The sequence below is a fragment of the Jaculus jaculus genome, chromosome 16, assembly GCF_020740685.1.
Source record: "Jaculus jaculus isolate mJacJac1 chromosome 16, mJacJac1.mat.Y.cur, whole genome shotgun sequence".
NCBI lineage: Eukaryota > Metazoa > Chordata > Mammalia > Rodentia > Dipodidae > Jaculus > Jaculus jaculus.
In genome coordinates this window covers 14736137-14756845 of record NC_059117.1, presented here as the reverse complement: position 1 = coordinate 14756845, position 20709 = coordinate 14736137, and the positions used below count along the sequence as shown (strand labels likewise).

General features: G+C 52.1%; 2 protein-coding genes across 2 annotated transcripts in view; both read right to left on the bottom strand.

Annotated features, from left to right (window-relative positions):
* Nucleotides 1-849: 849 nt before the first annotated feature.
* Myl7 (myosin light chain 7) lies at nucleotides 850-2627 on the bottom strand. The gene is made up of 6 exons (XM_004652902.2): nucleotides 2577-2627; nucleotides 2358-2433; nucleotides 2027-2131; nucleotides 1538-1616; nucleotides 1330-1378; nucleotides 850-951 (listed from the first exon to the last, which is right to left on the bottom strand). The coding sequence occupies exons 1-6, from the start codon at nucleotides 2610-2612 to the stop codon at nucleotides 850-852; spliced, it is 447 nt and encodes a 148-aa protein (XP_004652959.1). The 5' UTR covers nucleotides 2613-2627.
* Nucleotides 2628-6359: 3732 nt separating this feature from the next.
* Nucleotides 6360-20709, bottom strand: part of Gck (glucokinase) — a 55332-nt gene continuing 40982 nt past the window's right edge. The window contains exons 2-10 of the mRNA XM_012947581.2: nucleotides 15588-15750; nucleotides 14715-14869; nucleotides 13530-13649; nucleotides 12296-12391; nucleotides 12090-12189; nucleotides 9438-9621; nucleotides 8089-8244; nucleotides 7600-7833; nucleotides 6360-7395 (exon numbers count right to left, since the gene is read on the bottom strand). Of these exons, the coding sequence (XP_012803035.1) occupies nucleotides 7251-7395; nucleotides 7600-7833; nucleotides 8089-8244; nucleotides 9438-9621; nucleotides 12090-12189; nucleotides 12296-12391; nucleotides 13530-13649; nucleotides 14715-14869; nucleotides 15588-15750 (1353 nt within the window). The 3' untranslated portion in view covers nucleotides 6360-7250. The remainder of the gene's footprint in view (nucleotides 7396-7599; nucleotides 7834-8088; nucleotides 8245-9437; nucleotides 9622-12089; nucleotides 12190-12295; nucleotides 12392-13529; nucleotides 13650-14714; nucleotides 14870-15587; nucleotides 15751-20709) is intronic.

Below are 20709 nucleotides of genomic sequence, written 5' to 3'. Positions count from 1 at the left end.
ACTCTTAGAGCAGGTACTCCGACCCTTCCTCCTGACCCATGTCCCATCATGTCATTTCTCTCACCTATACTTCCAGGATGAAGTTGCTTGTGTTTTCTTTTCTCTGTGTGTATGGTGGGGGAGAGTGGGAATAGAATTCCAGGCTTAGAGCATGTTAGAGGATAAATACTCCTCCACTGACCCGCACCTCCAGTTCTAGCTGTTTTTTTTTTTTTTTTTTTTTTTTGAAGTAGGTCTTGCTCTAGCCCAGGCAGACCTGGAATTCACTATGTTGTCTCAGGGTGGCCTGGAATTCATGGCGATCCTCCTACTTCTGTCTGCCAAGTGCTGGGATTAAAGGCATGTGTGTGCCACCCTGCCCAGCCCTAGCTGTGTTTTCAGATGAGTCCCACTGGGCCCCTCACACAAGACCCACCTTGTCAGCACACAGTGGGTGAAGGGCTGGTATGTGGCTGGGGGCCCCTGGGAGTGGGCTGAGTTCGCTGAGTGTCCAGCAACTGGCATCTTCTTTGCCAGGTTCCCAAGAGCTGAGGGTGTTCACTGTGGCCTGACCCTCAGCCTCATGGAGATGGGTAGGAACCCTTTTCCCTCTCCTGGATTTGGGCTGTGGGCAAGATGTCCACCTCTCTGGCCTTTGTGTCTTCATGGGCAGGGTAGTATGAACCCCTATTATTTGGCAGCACGGAGTGAATCAAGATAGGTTTGTGTGTGGTGGTCATTTTCACAGTAAGGCCTGCACAGGGGCCCATATGCCTCCCTTGGCCATTCCCATCCCATCTGTAACAAGAAAGCCAAAGACCTCAATTTTTATTCAGCAACAGAGTTTATTGAGGTGCCCCCAGGTCACCCCTACTCCTCTTTCTCGTCCCCATGGGTGATGATGTAGCACAGGGATTTGTAGTCGATGTTGCCTGCCAGGTCCATGGGTGTCAGGGCGAACAGCTGCTCCACCTGCAGGAGGCACACCCCCCAAGACATGGTCTGATGACACCCTAAGATCCTTTACTCCGCCCCAGGAGGTAGTGCTTTGGGCCACCTCAGCATTTTCAACCTCAAACGCTAGGCTGTTTGCTAATACTGAGCACATCCAAGTGAGCCCAAATAGGGGCAGAGGTCAAGGGACTTAACCTGGCCTCAAAGATGAGCCCACCTCCCTCTGAGTGTATGTCTTCCTCTCCAGATCTCAATAGAGACACCCCCTCTTCTGGGAAGGTATTGTCACTCTCGCAGCCTGCTTTGAGTCCCGGGGGAGGGGGGCAGTGAGTCATGAGGTTTCTCCATGGTGCTGGGGCACCAGGGACAGGCGTTGGCAGGACCAGAGAGCCTCACCTCGGCTGGAGAGAACTTGTCTGCCTGGGTCAGGAGGAGCTGCTTGAACCTGGGGGATGAGGAACACCTTAGCTGGGAAGGAGAGGGCCCACAGCCCAGGGGCGGGGTACCACACCCCAAAGTAGGTGAACCGATGCACACGCTTGACCTCACCCCCTCTCTGCCTTCCAAGGTGCCCTCTCTGGGCAGTGAGAGGGGTCACACTTACTCATCCTTGTTCACTACCCCTTGGCCACTGGGGTCAAACATGCGGAAGGCACTCAGGATGGCTTCCTCAGGGTCCGTCCCTGGGGGCGGAGACAATCGAGTGAACTCTCAAACGCCTAGCCTCTAGGCCCCATTCAGGAATAACCTGGCTTACACGGGAGCTCTCTATGTCCCACTGGGGTAGAGAGCACCCCACGCTACTGCATGCTCCTCAGGGGTCAGACAGTGGCCATCTTCCCCAGGTGGGTAGGCCTGGCTGGAAAACCCGGATTTGAAAGTGGATGTTCCTGACCCCAAGTCAGCCCAGAATGCACTGGGCTGGACTTCACATCCATCTTCTGTATGGGCCACAGCCAGGCAGGGTCCAGACAAGGTTCAAGTGGATTTCAGGTGAGTCCCCTGTGGAGCCTGAGGTGACACGGGGTGGGACATTCAATCGGGGTCAGACTCCCAGCCTGGCGGAGGAGGCCCAGACCTGCCTTGGGCTCACCATTGAGCTTCTCCCCGAAGAGCGTGAGGAAGACGGTGAAGTTGATGGGGCCCTTCCCCTCCTGTAGCATGGCATCCAGCTCTTCCTCTGGCACGCTCACCTTCCCTGTATGTGATGTTAATTCAGGGATCCTGGGTGCCTCAGAGAGAGGCCAGGCAGTTCTCTCCCGCTTCCCAGCCAGTGGGTGGACAGGATGGGGCAGCTCCGGCTAGGGAGCTGGGAGAGATGTGCCTGCACACAGCGAAGAGTGAAAGGCACGAGAAAACTGTCCTCTCTTTGAACAGGTCCCAGGGCAGAGCAGGGTGGGCAACTGGGAGTTGGGTGTACTCACCGAGCTGGGAATAGGTCTCCCTCAGGTCTGACTTGCAGATGATGCCGTCACGGTTCTGGTCAATGCAGCTAAAGGCCTATGTGGGGCGGTTGGGAGGAAGCCTTCAGGCAGGAGCTACCCTTCCCCTTCCCCAGGAAAGGTGGTGTGCACGAGCGGGCTCTGGGTGGTAACCCTAACCACTGACCACACAGTGGGAGGCTGCTGGGGCTGCACACTCACCTCCTTGAACTCCTGGATCTGGGCTTGTTCAAACATGGAGAAGACATTGGAAGAGCCACGTTGGGCCTGCTTGGTGGCTACTGCCTTGCCCCGGGTACCAGTCTTCCTGCTGGCCTGCAATTCCAAGGAAAGGGTTCTCTCCACAGTCCCTATAAGTACCCCCGCCCCAACATGGGCAGCCTCAGAACACTGCCCCCAGGAGAGCCAGGTGAGGGCTCTCTCTCCACTCCTAGAAATCACTTCCTTGGGCCCAACACAGGCACAGAAGTCCCTGGTTCTGTCCCTTCCCAGCCCAGAGGCTGACACCTGTTGGAGGTGGCTGGCCTCTTTTCCTCCACTGGGCACTCACCATCCTATGCAGTGGCCTGGCTGCGGGGTCTTACTTCCAGTCCCCCTTTATGCCCCAGCCTTATCACCCGGAGGCCCAAATAAGGAGACGCGCAGCGGACTGAGCCAAACTTGGCAGCCCCTGCAGGGGTTGGGGGAGGACCAGGGCCCTAAGCAGCTTCCAGTCACATTCATAGTGACCTTTATCTCTCTGTAGCTAAAATCCCAGAGTCCATCCATATTTGTGGCCAGGCTTTGTGACTCCCCAGGCCAGCGTGGCTCAAAGATCTGATTATTCTAGGTGTTGAGGAAGGGTCCCTGTCACCCCTCATCTGTCTGCGTCTCCCGTGGGTCCAGGCCAGATCCTGGCCAATCCCATCCTGGCTCCCTGGACTTAAGAGATAGTGAGTGTTTCTGAGGGTGGTATCTGGCTTGAACCCCTTACATTCCTAGAAGTTAGGGTGAAGATCCTGGGTCCTGGCCTGTTGCCTGACCGACTAAAGGACAGAAGGAAACTGAGCTGGCTGGGAGCCCCATGGAACCCTTGACTTGACTTTGGGGTAATTTGGGAAAAGTGTGAAAGACCTGACACTGCTCTCACCGCCTCTGTGTCTTTTCTACTGCTTTGGTGGCCAGCTAAGCCATGCCTACCTGCCACATTTGCGGACCATCAAACCTGTTTGTCTGGTGGCTGACTTGTTTGTAGCTTCCTTCTGGGCACCCAGCCTGATGAACATCTGTAGACCAGAGAGCCTGGCACATGGCAGGCCTGTGTAATGCTGTTTTGTTTTCCTTTTTAAATTTTTTTTTTATTGACAACTTCTATACTTACAGACAATAAACCATGATAATTCCCTCCCCTCCTCCACTTTCCTCTTTACAACTCCACTCTCCATCATATCCCCTTCCTCCATCCATTCATCTTTTAAAAAATTTTTTATTTATTTGAGAGTGACAGACAGGCAGACACACACACAGAATGGGCGTGCCAGGGCCTCCAACCATTGCAAATAAACTCCAGACGCAAGCGCCCCCTTGTGCATCTGGCTAACGTGGGTCCTGGGGAACTGGGCCTCAAACCGGGATCCTTAGGCTAAGCCATCTTTCCAGCCCCATTAATCTCTCATTTATATAATGCTGTTTTGCATGAAGGGTTTTGAGCACAGAACTCCCCCTAGGTCCCCTTTGAAAGTGGGTCACAGGGCCCGCTGGTGGAGCTGGACTGTGTGTGGATTGAGGGACTCAAGTTCCACAGCAGTAACCCCATCAACTTCTTGAGGACCCTAGTCTGGTAGAGAAATTAGGGAGGGTGGACTGCTTAGGGTCAGCAGGAGTTGGTCACAGGCTGGGCTTGATGACCATCCTCACCCCAGTACATCAGTGCGAGGCCTGTGTCTGTCAGTGGTGGACTGGGAGAGTGCAGGCACTCTCATCCAAGTCCCACTCCCCCCTTTAAAAAAATTATTTGAGAGAGAGAGAGAGGGAAAGAGAAAGCAAGGGCCTCCAGCTGCTGCAAATGAACTCCAGACCATGCACCACCTTGTGCATCTGGTTTGTGGGTCTTGGGGAATTGAACCTGGCTCTTTTGGATTTGCAGGCAAGTGCCTTAACCTCCAAGCCATCCTTCCAGCGCCCCCCCTTTTATTATGTTTATTTATTTATTTGAAAGTGACAGAGAAAGAGGCAGAGAGAATGGGCACGCCAGGGCCTCCAGCCACTACAAACGAACTCCAGATGCATGTGCCCCCTTGTGCATCTGGCTAACGTGGGTCCTGGGGAATCGAGCCTCGAACCGGGGTCCTTAGGCTTCACAGGCAAGTGCTTAACCACTAAGCCATCTCTCCAGCCCCCCCTTTTTTAATTAATTAATTAATTTATTTGAGAGCGACAGACACAGAGAAAGACAGATAGAGGGAGAGAGAGAATGGGTGCGTCAGGGCTTCCAGCCTCTGCAAACGAACTCCAGACGCGTGCGCCCCCTTGTGCATCTGGCTAATGTGGGTCCTGGGGAACTGGGCCTCGAACCGGGGTCCTTAGGCTTCACAGGCAAGCACTTAACCGCTAAGCCATCTCTCCAGCCCCCCCCCCCCCCGCTTTTGTTTTTGAGACAGGGTCTGGGTATGTAGTCAAGGCTGGTCTGGAGCTCACTATGTAGCCCAGACTGGCCTTGAACTATATATCCTCTTGGCTCTGCCTCCTGAGTACTGAGATTATAGATCTGAACCACTACATCCAGCTTCGAGGGTCCCTTTTGTGTAAGTGTTTACTCATCTTCTTTACCATCTGGAAATGAAACTCATCACTTTTGTTTCAATCCTGGTGCATAACCTACCTAGAGGCTTTAAAAAAATTAATACAGTGTCTTAAATTGTTACATGAAACAGAACTTGAAAGCCATTTGTATTAAAATCTGTTCCAAGGTGTAAATGCTCAAAGATGAGCATGTTAATCCTGATGAATGAAGTCAGCAAACATCTGTGTCAGTTAACAGTGAAGAAGTTAAACTAAAGAAAACGAAGATGACCAGAAGCAATTTCACCTGCGAATAACCAGAAATTGAGAGGACTTCAAGGAAGCTGTGACCTTCCAAAATCACAACCTCGGGTTATGTTCTGAATGAAACAAAGCACAAGTTGCTCCTGACTTACGGGATGGTTTCCCTGACAAACGAATGTGCATTAAAACCATACAAACATAGGCTGGAGAGATGGCTTAGTGGGTAAGCACTTGCCTGTGAAGCCAAAGGACCCCGGTTCGAGGCTTGATTCCCTAGGGCCCACGTTAGCCAGATGCACAAGGGAGCGCATGCATCTGGAGCTCGTTTGCAGTGGCTTGGAGGCCCTGGCACACCCATTCTCTCTCTATCTGCCTCTTTCTCTCTATCTGTCCCTCTCAAATAAATTAATAAAAATAATAAAAATAAACAAAAAACCCATACAAACATATTTATATTTTACTGTGTTGATGCTGCATGAAAATGGCACTAGGTCTTATAGTTGGTTATTTCATCTTTAGAAGCCTCTGGGGGGACCTTATAAATTGTATGCCATCTGGTAACCCTCACCCCCTCCCGTTCACTGACACCACCTACATGGTTGGAGGAGACAGGACCCCACTGAGACCAACCTACAGCAGAAACCGCCCAGAATCCCTCACTGGAGCAAAGCCTGGCTCAGCGCTCCTTCCCTGCACCCTGCACACACCCCAGGAGCAGTCAGCGTCCTGGGCCTAGCAGTGTTGTGCAGTGCCTTGGATTTCCCTCACAGCACCCTGTCCCCCTTTTGTACAGCCTATCCTGTCACTCTTCACACTCCTTGGGGCATAGTGTCTGCAGGAGACAACAAATTCCAAGATCCAGCCAGGCGTAGGGAAGCATCCAGATGCACATGATGATGTCGCGGCTTATGTTGTTCCCATATTCCCCATGTAAAGAGGTCAACAAACGGACAGGCCATATTTAAGTCTTTTCAAATATTTAATTAAAAATCTCCGCTCAGTCCCAGGTGGGCATAGAGAGTTGTGGTGTGGAATGTGGGAAGCTGCATGGGGATGAGGGAGGGCCTGCGCAGCCCCTTGGAAGGGCTGAGCACTGTTTGGGACTTCTTCCTGGACCGAGGACATGAGAGCTGAAGACTTCATCTTGCCTGAGTGAGAGGTTTCACACGGCACAATGTGGACCTCTTCCCCTCTCTTGGACCCTTTGGGGAGGGGCTTGGAGGGTCTGTCTTCTGGCATCTGCTGGAGGGGTTCATCCCAGGACCACATGCCACTAAAGGGCGGGAGTATGGGAAGGAAAGGGTCTCTTCGAGGCACTGTGGCCTTGAGCATCCTCTCCGTGCGGCTGGGCCTTCTCCCAATGTCTCCTCAGCCTCAGCCAAGAACACCACCAGGCTCGAGCAAGCAGCAGCCCAACCTCTGGGAGGGTGGAGGGGGGCACAGGTGTGGTCTGGTCAAGCTGCCAGAGCTGCCAGCTACCCATGCAGGATGAATTCCCAGGGGTGCCAGGCCACAGCAACGTCCAGAGGGCACTCCCCTTAGGAGGTGGGCCGGGTCAGGCCAGGCTCACAATCGAGAAAGGCAGGAAGTGTGGTCATGCTAGTCCTGAGTGAACGCCTCCTTTCTCAGTAGAAAGACTTTGGCATCTCTACTCCTGCTCCTTGCAGCTCCCTGCCCCAGTGTGGGGCTTTGGGGCTGTTCCACTGACTGACTAGAGAGAAGAGGCCTTCCCAGCTTGCAGGGGCCTCTCCCTGTGTTCCAGTGGTGGCAGTGGGATAGAAGGCCTCCTGCCCTGGAGGGCTGGAAGCACCTGCGAGGCACCAAGTCCCCATGGAGCCTGTGGCCTGGCTCTCACTGGCCGAGCATGCAGGCCTTCTTGCAGGCGACAGCGGAGACCAAGGCCGCGCCCCTGCCGCTGCCCTCCTCCGACTCGATGAAGGTGATCTCGCAGCTGGGCGTCAGCCTGCGCACACTGGCGTGGAACCGCTCCTTAAAGCTGAACGGGAGAAAACATGCTTTCTGTCCGTGCGTCCTCCCACCGTCCACACGTCACCCTTGCCACCTGGCCACGACATTGCAAGGTGGAGGTCCGAGTGTCCCAGGCATCCAAACGCAACGGGGGCACGAATTCCTGAAGCTGGGGGCCTTGTCCTTTGGGTATCCCTTTAGTAGGAAGGGGGCGAGGAGGTGGGGAGCTCACCTGGGGTGCAGCTTGTACACGGAGCCGTCCACGCCCACCGTGATGCGCATCACGTCCTCGCTGCGGCTCTCGCGCATGCGGTTGATGACCCCGGCCAGCCCCGCGGAGCACATGTGCGCGGCGCGCGTGGACACGCTCTCGCAGGCGCGGCGCACGATGTCGCAGTCGGCGGCCGAGGGCCGGAGCCCCAGTGTGCTCAGGATATTGTGGATCTGCTTGCGGTCGCCGGAGTCACTGTAGGGCACGACGTGGGGGCGGGGGAGGGGGGGAGAGCCGTCGCTGAGGGGCCGAGCCTGGGCCCTTCCCTGGACAAGAGGGGACCACCTACCTTGCCCAGCCCAACCCCCGCCCCCAAGGCCTACTATATCAAGTGACGTGGTGTCTCTGGCTAGTGAGGAGCCGCAAGGGAACGTGTGCACGAGCCCCAGCGCCCAGCTCTCCTACAACCCTGCCCCATTCCTTGGGGACACCGCCCCTGTCCCCGCGCACCTCTCCACCTGCGACACAAAGCGCGTCTCGAAGGCCCCTCTCGTGCGCAGCTGCTCCGAGGCCTCCCCGTGGAACAGCAGGTTCTCATCCACCAGCTTGAGCAGCACGAGCCGTACCAGCTCGCCCATGTACTTCCCGCCTATGAGCTTCTCGTACCTGGGGCACCGGGGCGGCTGGTTACTGCAGATGGCCAGCAGGGGAAGTCCCCGCCGCCTCCATTCCAGCGAGGAGGTGGCCACGTGGGGCACTGCAATTCCTCTCCCCCCCCCCCCCCCCCCCCCCCCCCCCCCCCCGCCTCCAACTGCTTGTTCGGTTTTCTCTTTTCCGTGTCTCCCATTCATTCATAAACCAAGGCCTTAGCAACTTCAGGCACATTTTCAAGTCAGTCGAGGGTGCAGAAAAGGAGGAGAGGGTTGGGGACCTTATGCTCTCAGTTCTCTGAAACCTTACTTGTGGCAGGCCTAGCATTTATGCACACAGCCTGTGACTTGAGTCTTCCCATGTGAGGGTCTGCTGTTCTCAGCTCGGCACACTAGGCTCATAGAGTTAGTGTCCAGCCTGAGGTACACACTTTAGCCTGACATATTATTGCTTAACCTTTGAGCCTCCGTATTTTCATCTTTATAATTGATACTAATGACTTAATAGAGGCCTTGGGGGTTCATGAAGTGACTGGCATAGCAATCATACAAAGTAGGTGGCTACAAAAATGACGAGTCAGGGCTGGAGAAATGACTTTGCAGTTAAGGCGCTTGCCTGCAAAGCCTTAGGACCCAGGTTCGAGTCCCAAGAACCCATGTAATCCAGATGCAAAAGGTGGTGCATACGTCTGGAGTTTGTTTGCAGTGGCTGGAGGCCCTGGCACACCCATTCTCTCTCTGTGCCTGCCTCTTTCTCTCTTAAATAAATAAATAAATAAACAAATAAAAAATCTTTTTAAAAAAATTGTCGACGAGTCACAAAAAATTGCAGGCTTTGTGTGATTTGTTCACAAGATGTGTTCTGCTAGCCTGCCACAACCCACAAAAATGCTAATAATATTCATTCTGTAAAACAAGGACACATACTTTCTGAGGACCTCCTCAGAGACTTCTCTGGGCAGTAGTCTACCAGTCTGAAGCAGAGAAGTGGGGCCTTATGCTAACCACAACTATACCACCACGCCTCCTTTTATAGGGGGCAGATCATGACTGAGCTCAAGGAAGAAAGAGCCAGGTCACAGAGATCAGCTTGCTTTTCTCTGGAGCTGTTAATAAACAAGCCATTGTCGGTGGTGGCCTGGCTCCCATCTACTGCCCTGTGCGGAGCAAGAGCAGCCCGGAGCTGGGCTGGGGGGAGAGCATCCTTACAGTTGCTGACCGGGGTTCGCGGAGCTCTCGTCTACCATGCGGTCATACTCCAGCAGGAACTCATCCAGCTCGCCTGAATCGCCGAAGGCGCCCCACTCAGTGTTGACGCACATCCGTCCCTCATCCCCTTCCACCAGCTCCACGTTCTGCATCTCCTCCATGTAGCAGGCATTGCAGCCCGTGCCTATAGGGGTGAGGGTGTATTAAGCTACAAGAACGAGGGGAGGGCCTGGGGAGGCCCGGGTGGCTGTGTGACAGGGCATGGGTGGGCCAGTCTTGGGGAGCCACACTCTTCTCTAAAAGGGAAAGTACCACCTTTCCCTCCGGTGGCCTGCGTGGATGTGGGGAGAAGCAGGATGTGCTCTGGCCACTGGAAGTGGACATGAGGTATTGTGGGTTTTCTGCTCTATAGCCCATCTTTATTTTCTGGCACTTTCCAGGCACATATTTAAGTTCCTCTTTGCTATGTCCTTTTGGGGGGCAGCTCAAATTGAGTAAGGCATCATGGGGCTCTTGGAATGGTCCAGAGGCTACCTCAAGCAAAACTGGCTGCTGTTTGTGATGTGTCCTATAGAGGAGGAGTTCTATGTTCCTAAATTACTATGTTCCTGTGGGAATGGCAGAGTGTTATGGACAGTGAGACCTCATGGACCTCATGCTCAAGCTAGCAGGGACCACAGCTGCTGAGCTTGTCATCAGAGCCACTCAGTGGGAATCATAGGGCCAATGATGCCCAGTCTCCCAGATGTGTGTGTGTGTGTGTGTGAGACCCCTCCAGAAATCTAGACTTTGATGTGAATTCTCCTAATATTTTGATCTTGTGAATTATTATAGACATTATTTAAAAACTGATCAGTTGCTGGGCATGGTGGTGCTGGGCACACGTGTCTTTAGTCCTAGCAATTGGGAGGCAGAGGTAGGAGGGTAGCTGTGAGTCTGAGGTCACCCTGAGACTACATAGTGAATTCCAGGTCAGCCTGGGCTAGAGTGAGACCCTATCTCAAAAACAAAACAAAAAAATATTGATCAGTTAACAAGAGTATTTGTGGGCAGATGGGAGTCATGGGCCTCCAAAAGGTGCCCTTGGGAGGGTTGTGCATACTTGGAGCAGCCACTGCTTGGCCTGGTGAGAGTCTAGGAGGAGCTCCAAGTAGCTGTGAGGAGGGGCCGGAGATTATGTAGGCAGGAATAGCCTGGGGCTCACATCTGGATGTTGGACTTAATTTTCCACCAGAAAGGTAAGGGCAGTGAGAATGAAAGTAAAAGAAATAGTAAACAGAAGAGAGATAACACAAGGTCAGGCCAGAGCTTAGAATCTATGTCTAAAATGATTATTTACAAAACACATTATTTGGGAGACAGATACAATGACAGATAGGAGCATGCAAACCTGAGAGAGAACATTTGAGAGTTGACTGTGACAGACACTGAACTTTTTTTTTTTTTTCCTCAGGGTGGCTTTGAACTCACGGCGATCCTCCTACCTCTGCCTCCCGAGTGCTGGGATTAAAGGTGTGTGCCACCATGCCCGGCTTTGAATTTATTTTTTTAAACATTTTTAAAAAATTATTTATTTATTTATTTGAGAGTGACAGACACAGAGAGAAAGACAGATAGAGGGGGAGAGAGAGAATGGCGCGCCAGGGCTTCCAGCCTCTGCAAACGAACTCCAGACGCGTGCGCCCCCTTGAGCATCTGGCTAACGTGGGACCTGGGGAACCAAGCCTCGAACCGGGGTTCTTAGGCTTCACAGGCAAGCGCTTAACCGCTAAGCCATCTCTCCAGCCCTGAATTTATTTTTTGTTTGTTGATTCTTATTTATTTATTTGAGAGCCACAGACAGAGAGAGACAGACAGAGAGAGAGAATGGGTGTGCCAGGAATTCCAGCCACTGCAGATGAACTCCAGACACGTGAGCCCCCTTTTGCATCTGGCTAACGTAGGTTCTGGGGAATCAAGCCTCAAATGAGGGTCCTTAGGCTTCACAGGCAAGTGCTTTACCGCTAAGCCATCTTTCCAGTCCGACACTGAACTTTAATACAGATTTTTCTGGGTAACCAGGGCTCAAAGAATCCAGAAAAATACCCCTACACTATATATATTTCCAGTAACTGATCTGATTGAAAAGCCCACTCCTTATAAGGTCCATAGGAACTTTCAAGAAAGTCTAGGGGAGGTCTTGGTGGGGAGCTTTGGTCCCAGTTGAGAGGCTGGGCAAGGGCTGTGACTCCTTCTCTTGGAATTTCCTTCCCTTTGATGTGGATTTCTACTTTGACAGGTCAGGGATTCAGGCTGGGTCCCTGAGGTGGAGTGGAGCTGGGGCAGACCCACCAACAGACCTTACCAGGAAAGATGACATCATTTCTGCTTATTCTCTTCCACTTGGGTAAATTTGTCAGTGTGGTCCATGTACTGGATAAAGTGGTTTAATTATATCCAGATGGACAGAGTAGGTGAACAGCTGGAGGACTGTCTGATGCCTTGTTGCAATTGTTGACATCCTTCCCACTAAGCATGCCGTTCCTGCACCTTCACACTCCAAGGCCCTGTGGCTTAAGCACTGGGCCTGCACCAACGAGCACCAGTTAGTGCCTTGACATTACCCTGTAGGCACCTGTGCGTGGAAGGGGGTACAGGGAGAGCAACCCTTACCCACAATCATGCCGACCTCACACTGGCGGTCTTCATAGTAGCAGGAGATCATTGTGGCCACTGTGTCATTAACCATTGCCACCACATCCATCTCAAAGTCCTGCCAAGAAGTACAGAGGCCACGGTGACGGAGCTGAGGAGAGGGCCCTATGGTGTGCATGTGGGGGCCCAGAGAAGCCCCTCAGAGCAGATAAAAGTGTTCTCACCCCTCTCCTTTTGATGGCATCTCGCAGAAGTCCCACGATGTTGTTCCCTTCTGCTCCAGAGGCCTTGAAGCCCTTGGTCCAGTTGAGAAGGATGCCCTGTGGGGGTAGGAAGGTCATGTGGCTGCTGCTCTGGGTAGGGAGTTATAACCTTGAACCATCCGTTTTTCAGGACCACACATACTTTACACTTAAGGAGACAGAGCTGTTAGCAGCCATATACTTTTGAAAGGTATTGGGGATAATTCTCAGAAATATTACATATTCAATTTAGGACACATGAACATTTCTTTTTTTCTTTTCTTGTTTTAAAAATTAAAAAAAATTCTAATTTATTTATGAGAGAGATTGAGAGAGAGATTGAGAAGGAGGGAAAATGAGCGCGCCAGGGACTCTAACCACTGCAAACAACCTGCAGACACATGTGCCACCTTGTGCATCTGGCTTACATGGGACCTGGAGAATCAAACCTAGGTCCTTAGTCTCCGCAGGCAAGTGTCTTAACCACTGAGCAATCTTTCCAGCCCTCTTTTCTTTCTTTTTTTTTTTTAATTTTTATTTATTTATTTATTTACTTGAGAGAGGCAAAGGGAAAGAGACAGAGACAGAGAGAGGGACAATGGGCACGCCACGGCCTTCAGCCACTGCAAATGAGCTCCAGACGCATGGGCCACCTTGTGCATCTGGCTTACGTAGGTCCCAGGGAATCTAACTAAGGTCCTCTGGCTTTGTAAGCAAGTGCCTTAACCGCTAAGACATCTCTCCAGCCCCCACTTTTTTTTTTTTTAATAGTGCTGAGGGTGAGTGTGTGTGTGTGTTATGTGACCAGTAGGCTAACTTGTGAACTTGCCAATGACATACATTCTTACACATTTCTCCCTCTGACTCAGAGAGAGGCAGTCAGTGAGGTGTGCTTGGGCTCTGTGCTGAGGTGGAACCCCACTCGGGTAGCCAGCTGCCATCTCTCACTGTGAGCAATTTCGTACCCTGTTTCCTATCTGTCGTGGGGTGATCATTGCATGAGCCTCTTGGGGTTGGGAGAGACTTTGCCATGTAGTAAGAATCAGCTGATGTTATGCTTATTTTCCAAAGCTTCACAGATGGACCATGGCAGGGGCAATGACTTGGAGTCATAGAGTCTCCCTTCTGAATTTCAGCAGGGCTGCTTCTGCAGGCAGAATGGACAGAGTTCCGCTGGCTCCATCCACTCATCCACCCTCCCTTCCACCCAGCCCACCTTGTCGATGTCTTCATGCCTCACAGGAAAGGAAAAGGTGAAGCCCAGGGGTAGTTTCTTGTGCTTCATCTGATGCTTGTCCAAGAAGTCAGAGATGCACTCAGAAATGTAGTCGAAGAGCTGGGAGTTACACCAAAGCGGCAGTGAGCCAGCGCCAAGCCAGCAGTAGCCCTCCGTAGAAACTATGCCAAGGCATTCCTTGGGGACGCTAAGACATCAGACCCTAGGGCCTACCACTGGATGCCGGGCCTCTCTGAACTTTTCCTTTTGCTGTTTTCCAGGACTTCCATACCTCCTCAAATGGAGAACCCTGCGGATCACAGCCCTCAGGGCAAGACTATACATGACAGACTGATCTAGAACTCAGCGGTGCCTCTTGGGTCTGTTCTCCTTGCCAGACCCAGTGAGGCTTGTCTTCAGGGATGGCTGTCTGGCCTGTGAAGCTCTAGGTGGAGATACATCCCTGGCCATGACTACAATTTCTGTCTCTTTTACTATTTCTGGTGTCCTGGCTACCTGATCCCTGCTGCAAACTAGTCTCCATCCCTTCCAGTGGGCCTGTTCACAGACTGGGGCATTGCAACTGAACCAGGGTGTTGCCCATACCGTCCCACTGCCTCATGACATGCCCGGCCCAAAGCTGGAGGTGCAGTGAGGGCTGGATGGCTGTGACCCCTTTGGTAACCTTGCCATCTGTCCGCCGTGGCTAGGGGCTCTGTCTTTGCTCAGGGCTGATCTTACTTTGCAGTCCCTCAGCCTGAGTCTTTCTCCTGGCTGGGAGGCCTTGCTGCCCGGGTAGACATATTAGTTGCTGCCATCCCACTTGGCAGATACCCGTCGTGAGAAGTGGGTTCTGTGAGCTGCAGGAGGCTGGTCCAGCCTGGGTTTTGGCTGCCTAGTCCTTACACCTGGGTCTTTACTCTGGGAAACTGTACAGACACTGGGCTTTCTCCTGGCCCTGACCCCTTCCTGTCCTGGGCTGACTGTGACTGTGGGGCTTGGAACATGTTAGCCTAAAGGCTGGCCACTAAGCCCTCTAAAGTTGCCTTCCTTGGCCTCTGAGGCTAAGGAGCCCACAGTCACCTTGGGGCCCTCCCATTGGGAGTGGCCAAGTCCCAGGAGCTGGATGACGTTGACTCCATCCCACAGTCACCGCCGCAGCCATGCCAGCCCCAGCCCGCTCACCATCTCCGCGGTGCCTGTCATGGCATCCTCCGGGATCGAGTACATCTGGTGTTTGGTTTTCACGCTCCACTGTCCTGCCTCCTCTTCTCCTACCTTGACCAGCATCACCCTGAAGTTGGTGCCACCCAGGTCCAAGGAGAGGAAGTCACCAACTTCTGCAGGCAAAGGGAGATATGCTCAGCCTCTCGGCACATCTGAGAGGGCAGATATGCTGTTTCCAGGGTAGCTGGACGAAAGGATGCCAGCCCAGACACTGGGTAGAGGGCACAGAAAAGCAAGCTGAGGGAGGATCCAAGGTGAACTGGGGACATGTCAGTGGGAAACCCCTATCTTACATGGAGTCCACCATAGCCCAGACAGCCATGGACCACCTAAGGTAACGGTTCTGACTCTGGTCAAGGCTGATGTCATCCAAGTGACCACAGATAGAAGTCTCTCACGATTAGGGCTGGAGAGATGGCTTAGCGGTTAAGCACTTGCCTGTGAACCGTAAGGACCCCAGTTTGAGGCTTGATTCCCCAGGACCCATGTTAGCCAGATGCACAAGGGGGTGCACGTGTCTGGAGTTCATTGGCAGTGGCTGGAGGCCCTGGCATGCCCACTCTCTCTCTCTCTATCTGCCTCTTTCTTTTTCTGTCTGTTGCTCTCAAATAAATAAACAAAGAAGTCTCTCATGGTGAGACAAAGGCCACACAAAAACAAAACAAGAGGAACAAAAAATGAAGCCTGAGGCTTCATTTCCCAAGGCTTGACAGCTTCAGGCTGGGGCTGAGCACCCCAGGGGGGCAGCTGGGCACGAAGTAGCCCAGTGAGATTTGGACACCATTATTTTCTCAGAGGGTCCTGTCTGGGGACAGTTGAGCCCTGAGGTACCTGAGCCTTCTGGGGTGGAACGCACGTAGGTGGGCAACATCTTCACGCTGGCCTCCTTGTGGGTCTCCAGCCTCAAGCCACGGTCCATCTCCTTCTGCATCCGCCTCATGACTTTCTTTAGGTCCTCCTCCTGCAGCTGGAACTCTGCCAGGATCTGCTCCACCTGCACAGGGGGGGAAGGGAAGCAGCTGGTTACGCTGTCGCCAAGGGTCACCAAGGGTGTGCCCTGCCATCTCCTGACCCCACAGTCAAGATGACCCACAGCTGACTTTTTATCACAGTTCACTTTGAAATATTCCAAGGCCAGCCTCTTAACAATTAGCCTGGGTACGCCAGAGGCTTGAGCAGTAGGGTGCAGAGCGGCTTTTGCGCCCTTAGCATTGTGAATCAATGCCTTGAAGCACCTCGTGAGGGGAGGAAGAGCGCTGCAAGCGGAGATCTGGTGAGACAAGGCTGGAGTCTGAAGGGGAATGGGCAGGTGTCAGGACCTGTAAAGAGCTGGTCATTCTAGGAATCTAGGAAATGGACGAGCCAGAGGCACCAGTGTGCACAGGAGTAGCCAGGGCCAATCTAGTAGTAATGCCACACAGTGCCCATCAGGGGTCTGGCTAGCCGGGCGTGGCATCCGCTGTGTGCAGGCCCTGAGCAGAGAGGGAAAAAGCTTTCACTAGTGACATGGGAGGTCTGTGCATGAGCAGCACAGCTCTGACTCCACCGGGCCCACGAGTGTGGGTGGCCAAGGTGCGGCCACGCCCCCAGCGCATGGGGTACAAGGACAGGCTGCAAGCGAGGCTGCAGATCTTTCTGTGAGTCCCTAACCGCACGTTCCCTTTGAGCATGTTCACGGAGAAAAGGCCTTGTTATTATTATCGTTTTTATTTTGAACCGAAAATGAAAAGGAGAGCTGGGCGTGGTGGCGCATGCCTTAAATCCAGCACTCAGGGCAGAGGTAGGAGGATCACCATGAGTCCAAGGCCACCCTGAGACTACATAGTGAATTGCAGGTCAGCCTGGGTTAGAGTGAGACCCTACCTCGAAAAAAACAAAACAAAACAAACAAATAAACAAAATCCCAAAAAGGAAAGGTACTCTGACAAGAGCAGCATCGATTCTTTATAAGAACTTGCAGTCTTTTTGTCTTACATATAAGCTGGGGGGGGGGGTTGGAGAAACTCTGAGTCATAGCCAGGAGGCAAAATAGCTCTATGTCCCTTCTTCAGTTTTTAAAATTAAAAAAAAAATCATTTTATTTATTTATTCGAGAGAGAGAGGGAGAGAAATAGAGAAATAGGCAGGCAGAGAGACAGAGAATGGATGAACCAGGGCCTCCAGCCACTGCAAACAAACTTCAGATGCATGCACCCCCTTATGCATCTGGCTTACGTGGGTCCTGGGGGATCGAACCTGGGTCCTTTGGCTTTACAAGCAAGAGCCTTAACTGCTAAGCCATCTCTCCATCCTCCTTCAGTTTTTTAAAAATATTTTTATTTATTTATCTTCAAGCATAGAGAAACAGATTGAGAGAGACAGAGAAAGAGTGGGTGGTTCAGGGACTCTAGCCACTGCAAATTAACTCCAGATACCTGCACCACTCTGTGTATCTGGCTTTACATGAGTACTGGGGAGTCAATCTGGGTTGTTCGGCTTTGTGGGCAAATGCTTTAACTTCTGACCCATCTCTCCAGACTCGTTCTTCAGTTTCGTTTAAAAATTTTAAAATTTGTATTGATTTATTTGCAAGTGTGCATGTGTATGGGCACACCAGGGCCTCTTGCCATTCCAAATGAATACCAGACACTTTTATTTTTTGTGCCCAGTTTACATGGGTGGCTTGGGAATTGAACCCAGATTGGTGGGCTTTATAAGCAAGCGTTCTTCCTCAGTTTTTGGAGCCTAGATTTTGCTGAGGAGAGCTGAGCAGCACACTAAGCCCTGACTGGGCTGAGCTAAGCAGAGCAATTCCACCCCCCTTTTGTTGGTGATTGACCATGTGACCCAGTTCCGATCAGCAGCAAGTTCAGGGAAGCCTGGTTTTGGCAGGAGGAGGGACTTGAGCGCCCCTTACTTTGTGAACACCGCAGTGTAAGAATGACTGGCGTCGCAAGAGCCATTCTGTGGGCATGAAGAGACAAGGCTGGAAGGCAGGGAAAGGGATGGACACCAGACCCACCCACTCCACCTGCTAGCTAGGTGCTAGTCATAGAGCAAATCATGGTCTCTTAAGGCACAGGTAGTCAGACTCTTGGTTTCCTCCAACCCAAGGCATTCCTAATGGGTACAACGCATTAATTAAGAACCACATTTTCAAAAAGAGGACCTATACTTAAAATTTAAATCCAGGGCTTTAACAAGGACTCTGACACAAGGCATAGCGCCAACACCAGTGCTGGTTGAGCAGACACCTTTCAGCTGCTCTGGACACGAGGTGTGGGCTCAGCGGTGACCATTCCTTCCAGGGCGGATCTAGAAACACCCTTAGCACTCAGGGAAACTATCTAGGCTACCTTCAGCAACACAGGACGTCACCAGAGCACCATCTTCTGCTTTCTCTGTCTTGGTTCTCCACACTTAACAAATGTAGAATGTTGTTAGGAACTAGCAGTAGTAGCTTGCTGGACCTCTCTTCTGAGCTGTACTTGTTCAAAAGGACTAATTATCAGACATTTATGGTCTCTGACAGAAGCCATGCTGATCTCACAAGGGCCCTCCTGTCAGGCCCTTGCCCTGCTTTGCTCTCCTGCCATCTCCTAGTGACTGGAGGCCTGGAGCAAACGCTTCAGCAGATCTCTGAAAAGACACTGCCTGGGGAGTACAGGCCCAGGGAGGTAGCCCGTGGCTCTACTATCTGGCTGGCAAGGGCTCCGAGTGAGTGCATTCCTGCCTCACAGCCTAGGAGAACCTGGGCAGCCTTCGCAGGGTCCTAGTGAGTACGTGGTAGATGGCTGACGTTGCTATCTTCACAGCTGTCAGAGGCAGGCAGGGCCTTCAGGGTGTGGGAGCGTCTGGAGTCCTCACCTTGGTATCCAGGTGGAAGAGCAAGTGGGAGTCATGCTATAGGCTGGAGGAAGGCCTAGACCAGGCAGCGTGCTCTGGGGATCTGGGCATCCCATGAAGTCAAGTGGATACCACCTATTCGGAGGACCATGTGCAGTTTCTACCAAAATTTAATTTTGATCTAGCAACTTTCAGGAAAGTGTTCTGCAGATAGACTCCTGCAAGCACTTCACAGATAGTGGGGACATTCTCTGCTATGAGAGAAGAATCGTCCCCTCTTGTCCCAAGACTGTGTTCACCAGCAAGGACCTTGGGTCAATGTGAGACACCTACTACCACCAGGCCACCTTTCACAGCCTTCTCAGAGAAGAAGGTAGGGTTTTGTAGCACTGAGGAAGGGAGATGGGGTCTTTAGCAGAGCCCAGCCTCATCCTTAGAAATCGAGTTGCATCCAGCCTGTGGCTCTGATTTGTCCTGTACACTGCTGACATTTAAAATCTATTTATAATTAGAGTCCCTTTACAGGAAAAAAATAAGAGAGAGAGACAGAGGGGGGGGGGGAGAGAACGGGCATACCAGGGCCTCCAGCCTCTGCAAACAAACTCTAGACACATGCACCACCTTGTGTGTCTGGCTTACGTGGGTCCTGGGGAATGAAATCTAGGTCCTTACGCTTCACAGGCAAGCACCCTAAGTACTAAGCCATCTCTTCAGTCCAGTCTCTCTCTCTGTGTATTTTGTTTGCTTGTTTTGTTTTTCGAGGTAGGGTTTTAATCTAGTCCAGGCTGATCTGGAATTCACTATGTAGTCTCAGGGTGGCCTCAAGCTCACAGCAATCCTCCTGCCTCTGCTTCCCAAGTGCTGGGATTAATAAAGTTTCTTTTAAAATAACTATTTCAGAGAATTTTATTTTTTTATTTATGAGAGAGAGAGAGAGAGAGGATGGACATACTAGGGCCTCTAGCCACTGCAAACAAACTCCAAGTGCACGCACCACCTTGTGCATCTCTCTTTATGTGGGTATTGGGGAATCAAACCTAGGTCTTTTGCCTTTGCAAGCAAACACCTTAACTGCTAAGCCATCCCCCCAGCCCAAGTCTGCATTCTTACTGAGGCTATAGGGAGTAGAGGAGTCTGTCCTCCAGTGGTGGAACTGGCCCAAGTTATAAGGTCATATGGCCATCAGGCTGAGCCTTGGCCAGTACAGACAGGTACTGAAGAAATTTCCACACCACAAGCGACCCCTTCACACATTCATACTCATGTCCCTTCCCTATTCCTGGTGATGCTAGAAGGTTCTGAGGCTCAGCTACATGGAGGCTCATTTCTGGTTATGGAGAGTATCTTCCAAAGATGAGTGTTATCCTTTCCCAGAGTGCACTAGGCTTGAAGATACCAATACTCCTAGCACCAGGTCAATGTGCAACCAAGAGGCAGTGGGACCAGGAGTGGCCTCCTAAGCCTCAGAGCTGAGAACATGGGGTGGGAGTGGACATGATTCCATGAGTACATGCATGTTTCCATGGAGAACCACAGTGGGCATACCCACCCTCGCCTCCCCTGCCATTCCTGAGTTACCCCAAGACATGTTTTTCTCATGCTCACTCCTCACAAATGAGACACTGAATACACACCATGCAAACCCTTCCTCCAGCCCACAGAGCTTGGAGTGCAGAAGTGAGCTGTGAGCACAGGCCTGGGCTCCGAGCCTGTACCCACCCACGGGGCTTCCTCCTGCCTGATTTCAGGACCCACCTTCAGTGGGTATCCAGTAGGACACATGAAGTGTCTCTCAGAGTCTGTTGTAAGCTTCCAGTACTTTCCTGACCGGGTTAGGAAATATGAGTGCTGTCTGAAGAGCCCCAAGATGCCACCCCCCCCCAGTTGTCCTTTCCCTTGAGGAGAACACACAGAGCCTGTTCCACCCTTGCCAGCTCCCAGGCTTCTCTTGTTGACCTTGATGAAGGTCCATGACCGCAAGCAAACAGAGGGCTTTTCTGCTCAAGGACGCCCCTATTCCCTCAGGACACCGAGCAGTCTCTCCAGCAAGTACCACAGCAGTGTGCTGTGTGGAATATGTGGGATGTTAGAAAGGAACCAAACCGGGCATGGTGGTGCATGCCTTTAA

Bases quoted from the DNA above. Each gene is read 5' to 3' on its own strand.
- Myl7 (XM_004652902.2), bottom strand. From the start codon at position 2,612: ATGTTTGAACAAGCCCAGATCCAGGAGTTCAAGGAG. The intron at 2,434-2,576 runs GTGAGTGTGCAG...CGCCCCACATAG, and splicing joins AGATCCAGGAGTTCAAGGAG to GCCTTTAGCTGCATTGACCA. The intron at 1,617-2,026 runs GTGAGCCCAAGG...CTCCGCCCCCAG, and splicing joins CTTCGGGGAGAAGCTCAATG to GGACGGACCCTGAGGAAGCC.